General features: G+C 46.5%; 1 protein-coding gene across 3 annotated transcripts in view; it reads right to left on the minus strand.

Annotated features, from left to right (window-relative positions):
* Positions 1-15,516, minus strand: part of LOC134948445 (protein Niban 2-like) — a 106,953-nt gene that overhangs the window by 36,182 nt on the left and 55,255 nt on the right. For all 3 annotated transcript variants that reach the window (XM_063936421.1, XM_063936420.1, XM_063936422.1), the window contains exons 3-6: positions 1,682-1,812; positions 1,394-1,522; positions 1,209-1,314; positions 442-606 (exon numbers count right to left, since the gene is read on the minus strand). In XM_063936421.1, the coding sequence (XP_063792491.1) occupies positions 442-606; positions 1,209-1,314; positions 1,394-1,522; positions 1,682-1,812 (531 nt within the window). The remainder of the gene's footprint in view (positions 1-441; positions 607-1,208; positions 1,315-1,393; positions 1,523-1,681; positions 1,813-15,516) is intronic.

A 15,516-nucleotide genomic window follows, 5' to 3' on the forward strand; every position in this document is an offset into this window, starting at 1 on the left:
GAAATTTCCAATGGCAATCATTCAGCTGCTCCGTACAATTGTATAGTATGCAAATTAGAAATGTACGGCAATGCTGATTGGTTGCCATAGGCAACTTCTCCACTGGCTCACTTCTCCACTTTTATCACTGCTTAGTACATTCCCCCCTTAGTCCCTTCCTTTGTGTTCCCTTCCCCATTCTGGCAGCAACTATGCGCCTTTCCCATTTGTTCACTCATACCTAAAGGTTTGCAGACACGATCGCACCTAGACTTCTGCCATCCTAACGCGGCTTTATATTACCCCGGTTTGCTAATCAATTCATTCCTATCTTTTTCCTCCCTTGGACAGTTACCAGCTGCCACTCTTTTGCTCCGCTGACTGTTGCTGCCCTGCCTTGATATGTTTGTGGCGCTGCGATCAGTATCCCAGCGCCCACTCCCTTCTTGGTCCAGTGCATACCATCATTGCAGTGTCGCACGCAGTCCTGGAACACGGCGCTCCACCGCTGTTGCTCTCGCTCATTCATTACACAGAAATGGTAATGGCGACAGTACGGGTGCCAGAGGATCACGGGGAACTCTGTGGCGCATTTCATTTGTGCACTGCCTGCCTTCACCTTCCCACCTTGGGTATAAAAGAGAGAAGAGGGTGTTAGTCATGCTCGGAACGCAATCACCTTAAAGGGTTTCCCCTATGCATATTACAGACAGAACGTTTGGTGGACAAACAGATATTTTTTAGAATGCAGTCCATAGAAACATAGAAACATAGAATTTGATGGCAGATAAGAATCACTTTTTTTTTTAAACAGTTCTTTTTTTAAATCTGAAACCTTACTTGATCCTCATTTCTTTGTATGTCTATCCTTATGCCCAACCCATGCATTTTTAAATTGCTCTACTGTCTCAGCCTCTACTACCTCTGATGGGAGGCTATTCCACTTGTCCACTACCCTTTCTGTGAAGTTATTTTTCCTCAAATTTCCCCTGAACTTCCCCCCCTCCAGTCTCTGCTTCTCTACATTTGGAGAATGTTCCCCTCCTGGACAGTCCATCAATTATGTTGCCACATTTCATGGCGGCACATCCTACGCACAAGTAAGAGTGCCCCCGCTGTAAGTTGTGCCGTGGCGTAGCGGATGAGCACTCAAATTGAAAACTCTCAACATCTGCCACCAACTCCTCCTCCTCATGTGTTACAGTGTACATAGGACAGTCCGTACGCACCTGGAACAGTGTTATTAAGCAATTCAGTGTATTGTTCCAGGGAGGTCAAAACTCTGTACCCTGCACAGTTGATGCCGGCTCGGGGCTGCAGGCCGCGCTCATATGCCTAAAAAAGGAAAAATAAGGACTGAAACAGCTGCTGGTAGGCATGACAAGAACCGGAGGAACATGTGCAGGACACTTACGGCTTTGTTGTCATAGAGCACTGGTCCATAGTGGTGGGGAACCAGGCAGAAACGGTTCCTCCATTTTTTCGTATCATCCAGATACTGGAATAAGTTCCCGGAAAAGATCACCCGGTCTTTCAAAGGCGTCTGAAGTGGGGAATAAAATGAATAAAATATTACGGACTTTAGATTTCATTTTGTCTTTTGCACTTCTGTTCCTATCTGCCCGCCATTTTTCAACCCATCAGTTCAGCCCCATTTTCCCTTTACACAATATAGTAGTTGCTGATGCTGCTCCGTACGTACCTTCCGATGTAACAGTTGCGTCTGCGGACCCCCGTTCCCTTCAATCTCATAGCGGACGCTGTTAAACAGCGCAACTCCATATTGCTCCTCATACAGCTTCCCGAACTCTGCCAGCAGTTTCCCCGTTCTCTCTGCAATGAAATGTGGAATTTACAACAGACGCTCAGCATTTGAGGCATATGTGGGCTCATTTATCAATGAGTGATAAATTTCACTGTGAGTGATAAATTGCACCAGCCAATCAGCTCCTAACTGCCATGTTACAGACTGTGTTTGAAAAAAACAGTTAGGAGCTGATTGGCTGGTGCAATTTATCACTCATTGATAAATGTGCCCATAAGTTTCTTCACTATAAAGCGGTAAGTATACCATATTTCTACGCAGAGACCTTGTCTCCATGTGACGGCACCCAGTACACAACAAAGAAATACTACTCATCTGCACCGCCACTCATCCTCGCACTGGGTTAAAACAACCGTCGGCAACAAACATAGCTCTTCAGTGAATCATACACTGAGATTCTGCACGCAGCAGTGACTTTAAATGTGTACTGTATGACGGGGCAATACTGGATGGCACCTAGTATCTCGGAGGCATGTTGCCTGATCTGTTCCCAGCTCTGGTGAGACAGGGGTGATTCATTAGGAACTGGAAGAATGCATGAAATCCGGGAGACAGAAGATGTTGGAGAAACACAGCTCAGCAGAGATTATGTTTTGTCTACTGTAAGCAAAGAGACGATAATCCTTATAGCAGCTGACAGACAGAAGCTACGTATGGGACGGGTCATCCATGTACCACACCACCGCAGGTGTTTTACTGGGGATCCGGTCTGAAGATCGACACTGTCTAGGTCGACAATGTTTAGGTCGACAGTCACTAGGTCGACAGGGTTTCTAGGTCGACATGTGCTAGGTCAACAGGTCAAAAGGTCGACATGAGTCTTTAAAAAAAATAATTCTTTTTTTGAACTTTTTCATACTTAACGATCCACGTGGACTACGATTGGAATGGTAATCTGTGCCGAGCGAAGCGGAAGGGGACACGGTGCACTAATTGGGGTTCCCGGTCACTGTACGGAGAAAACGACACCAAAAAAACATGAAAAACTCATGTCGACCTTTTGACCTGTCGACCTAGCACATGTCGACCTAGAAACCCTGTCGACCTTCAGACCCTGTCGACCTATAGTGGTCATCCTAAACATTGTCGACCTAGATACTGTCGATTTGATGATCCACACCCATTTTCTGGGAGGGCAGGGGGGGGAGGATATGTCCAAAATGATTGTGTGTATTGTAAGTAATTACTAGCTTTCCGGTGAGTAAAATGCACAGAACTTACTGTAACTACTCCATGACGGGTGTGGTACATTTGTGGGTCCTGATCAGACAACTAATACCCTCATTTTTGCCAGACTGCCAATTTATGTCCGATATACTCATTCACGTGAAAGGGTAAAAAAAGCGGAAAAAAATCCTGTAGTCTGTTTGTCATTGTCATGGAGGGATGGCGGTCGACCTAATGACCATGTCGACCAAAAGTGGTTGACCCAATGTATGTTGACCTAACTCATGTCGACCTAATGACCGCCATCCCTCCATGACAATGACAAACTCAAGACTACAGGATTTATTTGGCTTTTTTACCCTTTCACGGGAATGAGTATATCAGACATGAATTGGCAATCTGGCAAGAATGAGGGTATTAGTGGTCTGGTCAGGACCCACAAATGTGTTCGTTCTAATGATTAGCCTTAGTCAGCCACCCAGCTCTGCTTTTACTTGTTAACGGGTCATAGTCACCGTCTTTTTTATGGTAAGAGGCACTGAGGGGTCTATTCATGAAGCAGTGAAAAGTGTGGAGAAGCGAGCCTGTGGAGAAGTTTCCCATGGCAACCAATCAGCTGCTCCGTACAATTGTATAGTATGCAAATTATAAATGTTACTTCAATGTTGATTGGTTGCCATGGGCAACTTCTCCACTGGCTCACTTCTCCACACTTTTCACTGCTTCATGAATAAACCCCAGAGACTCACGGAACCCTCTGCCCTGGACTAAGAAAAGTTTTACCCATTCGTTTCTTTATGAACTTGGGCTGATTATTATCTCCAACCTCTTAAATCTGCCACCACCAGCGTCATTAGGAAATCTAATGGGGCACATTATTGACAAGCTACTATAAACATTCATTATAGCTTTGTCTATCTGTGCACATCCATAGTAAGTGTGGAGAATATTCAGCCTTAGCTTATTTGTTTCCTGACAAATAAATATACCAATAAACATTGAAAAAATAAAAACTCTTTGGCACAATGATAAAAAGTATAAAAGGAAGATAAAGAAGAGGTCCCTTATAGTTACATATAAATAGTAGCGTTTGTGTACAAGTAATCATATTTGTGCAAAATTAATATATATATATAAATAGGCAAAGTATCATACACCAGGGTATAGTATGTTATCCCGGCGCCGGGTTCCTGACCACTGGCATGCCGACAGCGCAAATGATCCCCTTGCGGGCTCACTACGTGCGCCACGCTATTTATTCTCCCTCCAGGGGGGTCGCGGACCCCCGAGAGGGAGAATAGTTGTCGGTATGCCGGGTGTCAGGTCTCCGGCGCGGGTATACTAAGCAGCGGGGTCCCAACAGCTGGCATACTGAATACCACCCATACACCGGACTGTTAGCTAGTAATACAGAATACATTTCTTTGAAAACAGATGCACCATCAGCATACTAAACATCTCATATATATTTGTCCAGATCTGTGACTCATTTCCTAATGCTGGGCGTGGCGCTGGGCGTGGTTAGGAGCTCTGAGTCATAGAGTCACAGATCTGGATAGGAGAGACCAGGCCTGCAAGTGTGGCAGTACACTCGGGTATGGCGTACCATTAAGAATCTAGCTGCCCGTACACCGTACTCGCCACTCACACACACCATAGCCGCAATTAGCGGCTATTACGGTAAAAGCCGCCGAAGTGCTCCTCCTCCCCTTCCCAGATCACTATTGTGTCAGGGAAGTAGAGGAGAGCGCCGCGCGGTCCCGTCCCTCATTGCAGCTCTGTCAGACTTTGGTCTCCGGCCGCGGCGTGCATCTTCTCAACTGAGCACCAGTTCGTAAGCCAATCAGAGCTTGCAAACCGGCAGCCAATCAGGAGCCGCGGCAGCCGGTCCGCGAGCTCTGATTGGTTAACGAACCGGTGCTCACTTGAGAAGATACATGACGCGGCCGGAGACCACCAGAGTCTGGCTAAGCAGCACTGAGGGATGGGCCCGCGATCCGCTCTTCTCTCGGTCCCCCGACCCTGACACAGCAGCAGCGGGTGAGCAGTGGGAGGGAGGTGTGGGGTGGGTGGGGCATATGTATAACTGGCATTGTGGGGCATATCTGACACTGGGGGGCATATGTATATATGGCACTGTGGGGCATACGTATATCTGGCAATGTGGGGCACATGTATAACTGGCACTGTGGGGCATATCTATATCTGGCATTGTGGGGCATATCTGGCACTGTGGGGCATATGTATAGCTAGCATTATGGGGCATATCTGGCACTGTGGGGCATATGTTTATCTGGCATTGTGGGGCATATATATATATCTGGCATTATGGGTCATATTTGGCACTGTGGGGCATATGTATATCTGGCACGATAGACTGCGGAGGGTGCGTGTCACCGTGATGTCATGGCAGTGCTGTCGTTGAGACTACAGCTCCCGGCATGCCTTGCGTGGCCAGGAAGGAACATGGTGGTTGCGGTTTCTGGTGCAGAGTGAGAGTCTGTAGTGTGCGGGGACAATGAAGATGGTGAGAGGCTAATACCATTTACTGTTATGATAGACAAGTCCCCAGCACACACACACTGTGTATGTGATGTTTATATAGCGGAAGGGGCTGTATAGTGATTATATATATATATATATATACATATATATATACATACACACATATATATATATATATATATATATATATATATATATATATATATATATATGAGAGAGAGAGAGAGAGAGAGAGAGAGAGAGAGAGAGAAAGAGAAAGAGAGAGAGAAAGGAAATAATCTCCCAACACGCACACTGTGTATGTGGTATTTACCAAACATTGTCTTTATACCTACATTATGTACATATAACGTATTATTAACACACTAGGTCATTCATCGTGCACTGCGTCTGCTCTTCACGCCGTCACAAGGGCATACACCCCCTTGACCATCGCACGTCCTTTGGCCGTAAAATATTTAACCACTAACAACATTATGCTTGAAGGTAATACTCCATATAATACAAATATTGCCCGCCCAAAGGATGTGCAGTGGTTAAGGGGGCGTAGCCCCTTGCGATGGTGTGAAGAGCGCCCGTAGGACTCGATGACTCACCTAGTCCCAAATAAAACTGGATAACTAAAATAAATAAACAGAACGTCTAAAACATGCTGGTACGTAGAGTAAATACTCCTGAGAAAGAGCGCCTGGTTAGAGGTGAATGAGCCCATTCTTACAGTACCGGTGTATGTACACACTCTGCTGAGATGTAGCCAGCTCGCTAGTCAGCTGCTGCAGTTGGAATGTCTCATATACTGCCTGGAAACTAGTAGCAGCTAATGCTATGAGCGCACAAAGGTGGAGCTCCTCTGGTGACACTGGGGGTAATTCCAAGTTGATCGCAGCAAGAAATTTTTTAGCAGTTGGGCAAAACCATGTGCACTGCAGGGGGGCAGATATAACATGTGCAGAGAGAGTTAGATATGGGTGGGGTGTGTTCAATCTGCAATCTAATTTGCAGTGTAAAAATAAAGCAGCCAGTATTTACCCTGCACAGAAATAAAATAACCCACCCAAATTTACTCTCTCTGCACATGTTATATCTGCCTCCCCTGCAGTGCACATGGTTTTGCCCAACTGCTAAAAAATTTCCTGCTGCGATCAACTTGGAATTACACCCCCACTGTTCCAGATTATACAGACCCTGTATTCAAGATGAAGATACATCCTACTTCTAAGGCTTGTTTATGTTCACTATGGGGCGTATTCAATTTAAAACAGAAACTGCCGTCTTGTCAAAAAAACGGCAGTTCCAGGCGTTTTCTGATTTAAGCCGCCGATCCACGTGTTTTGACGGAAACGTGGCCAAATCCGACAGGTTTTAGCCCAGTTTTCTTACAATGTCAATCCGACTTTAAAAAAAGTTGGGTTGTCATTGTCGGGAACGGCCAAATCCGCTCATTGAATACTGAGATGTCAGAACGATCCGACATCTATTGAATATACCCCTATGAAGGAATAGAAGCCATGGTATTCTAGTGTCCACAGGACATACTTTCCGTGAATGCTTCTTTCTAGTTATTGATGTGAGCTGTTGGGTATGAAATGCCGGCAGTCGCATTCCGACAGTGAGAATCCCGATGCTGGATGGGGGTAAGTAAGTTACGCCTCTCCCCTACCCTAATCCTGTCCCTACCCTAATCCTCCGAGGGTGTCAGCTCCGGCTAATCCTCTGGGGGTGTCAGCTACAGCTAACCTTCCCGAGGGGGGTGAGCAGCTACGGCTAACACTCAAGGGGTGTCGGCTATGACTTCTGGTGCTTTACCCTAACACCCCCCACCCCCAGCCAAACCCACCCCCCTGTGTCCTAACCCTAACCTCCACCCCGATTCTCATCTTCGGGTTGTTGCCTGTCGGTGTCCCAACGCTGGCCTCCTCAAGGGTCACATGACCGCTGGCATCCCAACCCCAGGGGCGCCAAATGCATCCCGGTGTGAGTTGTAGCAGCAATCTACCTGCAGTATGCAGTCTCTCAGTGAATTGTGCCTTTCAAGAGGCAAGTAGACGTTGGGGATCCACACACAGATGGATACGGTCATTAGGTCGACACCTCTTAGGTCGACAGTCATTAGATCGACAACTATTGGTCGACATGTATTAGGTTAACAGGGTCAGTAGGTCGACATGCACTAGGTCGACATTAGTTTTTCAAAATTTTTTTAATTTTTGGGAGTTTTTCATTCTTTACGATCCACATGGACCACGATTGGGAATAGTAACCAGTGCCGAGCGCAGCGAGGCACCGTGCCAGATGCATGGTCGCTTCGCTCGCCATGCGAGGGGACACAGTGCACTAATTGGGGTTCCCCGTCACTTTACGAAGAATACGACAGCAAAAAAAGGTTTAAAAAAATACTCATGTCGACCTTTTGACATGTCGACCCACTACATGTCGACCTAATGACCACGTCGACCTAGTGACACTGTCGACCTAATGCATGTCGACCAACAGTGGTCGACCTAATGACTGTCAACCTAAGTTGTGTCGACCCAACGACCCATACCCCACACAGATGTGCCTTCACACACTATTGCCGCGAGGATGCAGCGGCCGCGGCTTTTATCTTGCGCCAAGTTCCGTCATGCTTCATCTGCGACTCACTGTGTATTTAAAACGAAATCCTGTGTGGTTAAAGTCGCAGCCCGATGTCTCAGAGTACTGCGGTACACCACTCGTCTCTCTCACACCAGGTGTCTCGCACTATATGACATTTTCAGGCTAGGTGTACGAGTACATTTATGTACCTGGAACTGGCACATGTGTGTTCTGGGTCGAAGCAAAGGACTTCAGACTGCGATCGTTACCGCGATCCAGTCTGAATTAGGCCCCTAGTCTGGTCTCTCCGTCTGCATACTGTGTACATTCTGCAAGAAAAGATCTGTCCCAGTCTCCTATTGCACCACAGACGTCACATGTGAGTTTAAACCAGTGTGCTCCAAATGTGGTCTTCAGGGCACCTCAACAGTCCAAGTTTAAGGGAGTGAGATTTTAATAAACTGTTTTTGCAATTAACAGATAGTGTTGTCTGTAGCCAAAGTAAAGCTAGCCTGGCCAGTGGTGTCAAGAGTGAGACTTGTGAATCTCTTGTGAATCCCAATTTCAAATCTATAAAGAGGACAATTCTAGCCAATTAGTTTTTGTATATTGACAACAGCACAGTTCCCCTTTTATACTAGACCACAAATACGTACAAACAAATCTAAATGTACATGTTGAAATATAAATGTATATGTTGAAACTGCTGCATTACCAATACAACTTTTATATAGAAAAGGCTTCAGTATCTTAAATCAAGTTGGGTATGGAACCCTGATGCTCAGAATCCGGACCATCGAAATGTCGGCAGCAGGATCCCGTTGGTGAAAATGCTTGCAATCTTTGGTAAGTATTCTACGGCTAACCTTAACCACAATCCTAACCCTGACCCCACAGCCTAACCGTAACCTTCCCCCCCCCCCCCCCTCAGCAGCCTAACCCCAACCTGTCCCCTTCAGCAGCCTAACCCTTCCCCCTCCTGCAGCGTAACCTTAACCCTTCCCCTCCTGCAGCTCAATGTTATATCTGCATGTTTTCTGCTTGCTTTATAAAGTCTGACATACTGTATGCAGCACCATTGTATAATTGTAAATCTATCCTAGCTACTTATACAGTATTGACAACTTATAATTGTCAGCTTAGCCACGTCTTAAATGAACTAATTATCCAGTTCTTCAGTACTGTCCTAAGACTAATAATCTATTACTATACAATTATTCATGTTCATAGGCCAAAGTCCTCACCCTAATCAGTTTCTGAACACTTTACTTATAGGTATATACCCATGTGAGTTTCAATGTACCATGACTCACATCACCAAACTACAAATCATGCACGTTATGGCTCATTAATGCAGGGAGAGTTACTCTTCTGCACTTGGAAGCAATGTCTTCTCTAAATGCCGGAAAACCTGGCTCTCCCTGTGCTGTCAATGGGATCCAGTCAGATGACCCGGTTCCAGGTCCACCCCGGCCGCTATCTGGATAGGTTTCCCAGGGTCAATGGAACCAGTTTTTTTGGGGGGTTTTTGAAGAAGGTTCCACCAAGATGCAACTCATGCTATCGCAGCAATAACCCAGATTTGAGCGGCAGTGGAATAAAGGGCATTACATGTCCAGTAGATTTAATAACAAATAACACCCAGGCCGCAGCAAGCCAGGTAAACGGTCAGCTCATACTATCAGTTAGAGCTGGACTTTAATAGAAGGCCTTGCAGAAATCCGCTAGAGAAAACACAAAGTATCTACATTTTATTATATATATATATATATATATATATATATATATATATATATATATATATATATATATATACACACACACACACACACACACACACACACATATATATATATATACACACACATACATACATACATACATACACACACACACACACACACACACACCTCAAAAAAATAAAGGGAGCACTAAAATAACACATCCTAGATCTGAATGAATGAAATATTCTTATTAAATACTTTGTTCTTTACATAGTTGAATGTGCTGACAACAAAATCACACAAAAATGATCAATGGAAATCAAATTTATTATTAACCCATGGAGGTCTGGATTTGGAGTCACACTCAAAATTAAAGTAGAAAAACACGCTACAGGCTGATCCAACTTTGATGTAATGTCCTTAAAACAAGTCAAAATGAGGCTCAGTAGTGTGTGTGGCCTCCACGTGCCTGTATGACCTCCCTACAACGCCTGGGCATGCTCCTGATGAGGTGGCGGATGGTCTCCTGAGGGATCTCCTCCCAGACCTGGACTAAAGCATCCGCCAACTCCTAGACAGTCTGTGGTGCAACTGTCTGATGGTGGATGGAGCGAGACATGATGTCCCAGATGTGCTCAATTGGATTCAGGTCTGGGGAACGGGCGGGCCAGTCCATAGCATCAATGCCTTCGTCTTGCAGGAACTGCTGACACACTCCAGCCACATGAGGTCTAGCAATGTCTTGCATTAGGAGGAACCCAGGGCCAACCGCACCAGCATATGGTCTCACAAGGGGTCTGAGGATCACATCTCGGTACCTAATGGCAGTCAGGCTACCTCTGACAAGCACATGGAGGGCTGTGCGGCCCCCCAAGGAAATGCCACCCCACACCATTACTGACCCACTGACAAACCGGTCATGCTGGAGGATGTTGCAGGCAGCAGAACGTTCTCCTTGGTGTCACCAGACTCTGTCACATGTGCTCAGTGAGAACCTGCTTTCATCTGTGAAGAGCACAGGGCGCCAGTGGCGAATTTGCCAATCTTGGTGTTCTCTGGCAAATGCCAAACGTCCTGCACGGTGTTGGGCTGTAAGCACAACCCCCACCTGTGGACGTCGGGCCCTCATACCACCCTCATGGAGTCTGTTTCTGATCGTTTGAGTAGACACATGCACATTTGTGGCTTGCTGGAGGTCATTTTGCAGGGCTCTGGCAGTGCTCCTCCTGTTCCTCCTTGCACAAAGGCGGAGGTAGCGGTCCTGCTGTTGGGTTGTTGCCCTCCTACGGCCTCCTCCACGTCTCCTGATGTATTGGCCTGTCTCCTGGTAGCACCTCCATGCTCTGGACACTACGCTGACAGACACAGCAACCCTTCTTGCCACAGCTCGCATTGATGTGCCATCCTGGATGAGCTGCACTACCTGAGCCACTTGTGTGGGTTGTAGACTCCGTCTCATGCTACCACTAGAGTGAAAGCACCGCCAGCTTTCAAAAGTGACCAAAACATCAGCCAGAAAGCATAGGAGCTGAGAAGTGGTCTGTGGTCACCACCTGCAGAACAACTCCTTTATTGGGGGTGTCTTGCTAATTGCCTATAATTTCCACCTGTTGTCTATTCCATTTGCACAACAGCATGTGAAATTGATTGTCAATCAGTGTTGCTTTCTAAGTGGACAGTTTGATTTCACAGAAGTGTGATTGACTTGGAGTTACATTGTGTTGTTTAAGTGTTCCCTTTATTTTTTTTGAGATGTATGTATGTATGTATGTATGTATGTATGTATGTATGTATGTATGTATGTATGTATGTATGTATGTATGTATGAGGAAAAGGACCAGTGGGCCGCCTCCTCAAAGGATCCAAAAACCACCAGAGCATCCCCCATGAATCATACCAACAAACACCAAACACCGTGACAACTGAACCAGACATTGAAAAATAAACAAATATAAATAAAACCCAGAGAATTAGTTTCCCCCACCCTGTATACCATACCTGGATCCATGTCAACCATCTAACATAGAAACACAGAGTTTGACAGCACATAAGAACCACTTGGCCCATCTAGTCTGCCCGTGTACCTCTACCCATGCACCCAACATTAGTTACCCACCACTACAACTACCTATAGACCTGAGTGCCATCAACCCACTAACCCTGGAAATAACCTTCTCTCCCACACTGAACTGGAGATCAAAATAAATTGTATACAAGATACGGCTGGTAGATATAGCTGGTGGGAGTTGTCCTGCAGAGGACCTTAAAACCAGACGCTCCCTAGCAATAAAACACCTCTGTGAGAACAAAGTGAAACAACAAATAATCCAAAAAGTAATGTCTGATTGAGTAGCAGCAACAAACTACACAATCAAATAGACCAATGGGAGATCGTGTTCACTCTAGGCTGTTTTAGCAGGGCGCCGCGCCCTGCCCGTTTTTTAGCAGGCAAAACCCGCCCTGCCCCTTTTGCGGCGCCCTGCTAGAACAGCCGCCCGCTTCCTGCCCTCCCGGCGTGTATAGATGCCGTGCGCATGCGCGCGGCATCCATTCACGCATTGGGAGAGGGCTGGAGGAAACCCAGCACCGACGGAGGTGCTGGGCACGCCCCCAACAGTGACGTCGCCGGCCACAGACGCTCTCTATAGTAGCGTCTGTGGGCCGCACCGCCCCCTAAAATGACTTGGGCATGGCCACGCCTCCTAATTTGCGTGGCCGCGCCCCCCGTTTTCACTCCTACAGTGAACACTAGGGAGACATAGATGAGAAATAGGATAAACTGGAGTTACATACTCTGAAATGCACGCAAGTCCAGCCTGGCTCATAAATCCGAAGTAACAGGTGACCCGAGAAGATAGTGTAAGAATCAGAACATAGAAAAGAGGCACACACTAAATGCAAGGTGCCGCGGTACACTAATTGGGGTTCCTGGTCATGTTACGGAAAAAAGGACACCAAAAACAGTCCAAAAATCCATGTCGACCTTTTCATGTGGCGACCATTTGTATGTGTCGACCATGTCAATGTTGACCATTAGTGGTCGACCTAATGGGTGTCGACCTTAACACTGTCGACCATCTGAACTGATACCCACTGAGCCACAGTGGGGGTAGAGGAAGTCTGCTGGAACAAGCCATTCACCGCAGGTACAATATATGTAAATTGGTCAATCCTGACGATCATAGACTCACCATCTGACCACCACATAATGAACAGCCATGTAGATGACCCCCAGAGTGCAGTCAGGCTTTAACAATGTAACGGTCACAACAATGGAAAACACATCAACCATAGTTGGAAAAAACAAAAAGAAGATAATTCTAGGATGTACAGGGCTGTCCACCACAATGGGGCCACGGAGACTTACTGGCAGGAAAGACCAAGCAGCAGAAGCTGGACACTGAAGGTCAGACTCCGAAGGACTAGGGGATATATTTACTAAAAGTAAATTTTGGTCGATATTTGGTCGATTTTTAACCAATTTTGTGCTTAAGGGTCTAATCACACATTTACCAACAGATGATTATTGACATCTTTAAAAAAAAAAAAAAAAAGGTCAAAAACAGTCTGCAATTAAATGTGGAATTGAAAAAAAACCAAGCAAACATCGACCAAGATTAGTTTTTAGAAAATATACCCCTAAATCCCACATTTACTAACAGATGATTTTTTACATTTTTTTTTTAAAACGATTTAAAAAATCATGTTAGTAAATGTCTGATTTAGACCCTTAAACACAAAAATCAATCAACAGTCGACCCAACATCGACCAAAAATCAACTTTTAGTAAATATACCCCCAGGAGCCGGACGCAGGACACAAACCAAGCCAGCGTGAATTCATGAGAGGAGCAGCAGATAACAGCAGTAACACTACATCCGAGAAGGCCACCAGCAGGAGACACCAGGAGAGGGGGCATGAACCGGGCGAGAACAGCAGCAAAGAGGATTCAGCCTGGGGACAGACCAAAGCACGGCCAATATGCCACAGGGGGACCAGACCAGAGCACAGCCAATATGCCGCAGGGGGACCAGACCAGATCATGACCAATATGCAGCAGGGAGACCATACCAGTGCATGGCCAATATGCAGCAGGGGGACCAGACCAGAGCACGGCCAATATGCAGCAGGGGGACCAGACCAGAGCACGGCCAATATGCAGCAGAGAGATCAGAACGGATAACGGCCAATATGCAGCAGGGAAGTCAGAACAGAGCATGGCCAACATGCAGCAGGGGGACCAGACCAGAGCATGGCCAATATGCAGCACGGGAACCAGACAAGAGCATGGCCAATATGCAGGAGGACCAGACTGGTGCATGACAAATATGCAGCAGGGGGGACAGAATGTAGCATGGCCAATATGCAGCAGGAGGACCAGCCCAGAGCACAGCTAATATGCAGCAGGGGAACCAGACCGAAGCACAGCTAATATGCAGCAGGGGGACCAGACCAGAGCACGGCCAATATGCAGCAGGGGGACCAGACCAGAGCACGGCCAATATGCAGCAGGGGGACCAGACCAGAGCACGGCCAATATGCAGCAGGGGGACCAGACCAGAGCACGGCCAATATGCAGCAGGGGGACCAGACCAGAGCACGGCCAATATGCAGCAGGGGGACCAGACCAGAGCACGGCCAATATGCAGCAGGGGGACCAGACCAGAGCACGGCCAATAGGCAGCTGGATGATCAGACTGGAGTATGCCTGATAAAAAGGAAAGACACTTATCCACAGCAAAAGTCTAGAAGAAGGCAGCAGCTTTCCACTGCTGGAGGTACAGTATGATCAACCCACAGCAGGCCCTAGTGCAGAACCGCAGCCAGCGGACACCAGTGAACCAGTTGCCTATTCACAGCAGAGGAAACCATCTGTGGACTTCAGTCACGATAACGCTGCCAAACAATTCAGTCCCAGTACATCTACCCAGTATCACTAGTTCCCAGTCTATCTACCCAGTATCATCTACCCAGTATCACTAGTTCCCATAGATTCAGCCCAATTGTCCGGCGCCATTTTGTGCGGGCATCAGCTGGTTCAAGCTCACAACGCTGACAGCATGGAGTAGCTGTGCCAGTGCTGCCCACCCTCCACACCACACATTTTTGTTTTTATTCGTGACAGACTAAAGTTACACATAAATATGAATGAAGCAAAAGTTCATGCATAAAAAAATAAAAACCGAAATGCAAAGCCTAGCGAATTCACTGTATGTCTGACTATAGCTAAGGTGACATGCCCACTGGGTTTCTTTAGAAGTATAGATGACCAGCCTCACCTGGAAATGCGTTCAGCTACTCCTCTGAAAAACAATTACCTACATACTCTCATTTTGCAGCCTGCTACAATTAGCTACACCCCTAATGCTAAAATTACAAGAATGCAAAACAAAATTCTGGCCGCGTTGTGTGGATAATCTCTAATGCAGGCCTTGAATCAGAAATCGAGAATTACGTCCCACATATATATTTATTCAGTGCTTGGCCAACAACACACAATCCTATTTTAACGATCTACTTTGAAAACCCCACACTTTAAATAAGATTTTTCTTACCGATAAATCTATTTCTCATAGTCCGTAGTGGATGCTGGGGACTCCGTCAGGACCATGGGGAATAGCGGCTCCGCAGGAGACAGGGCACAAAAGCAAGCTTTTAGGATCACATGGTGTGTACTGGCTCCTCCCCCTATGACCCTCCTCCAAGCCTCAGTTAGGTACTGTGCCCGGACGAGCGTAC

This window comes from Pseudophryne corroboree, chromosome 8, assembly GCF_028390025.1.
Source record: "Pseudophryne corroboree isolate aPseCor3 chromosome 8, aPseCor3.hap2, whole genome shotgun sequence".
Lineage (NCBI taxonomy): Eukaryota > Metazoa > Chordata > Amphibia > Anura > Myobatrachidae > Pseudophryne > Pseudophryne corroboree.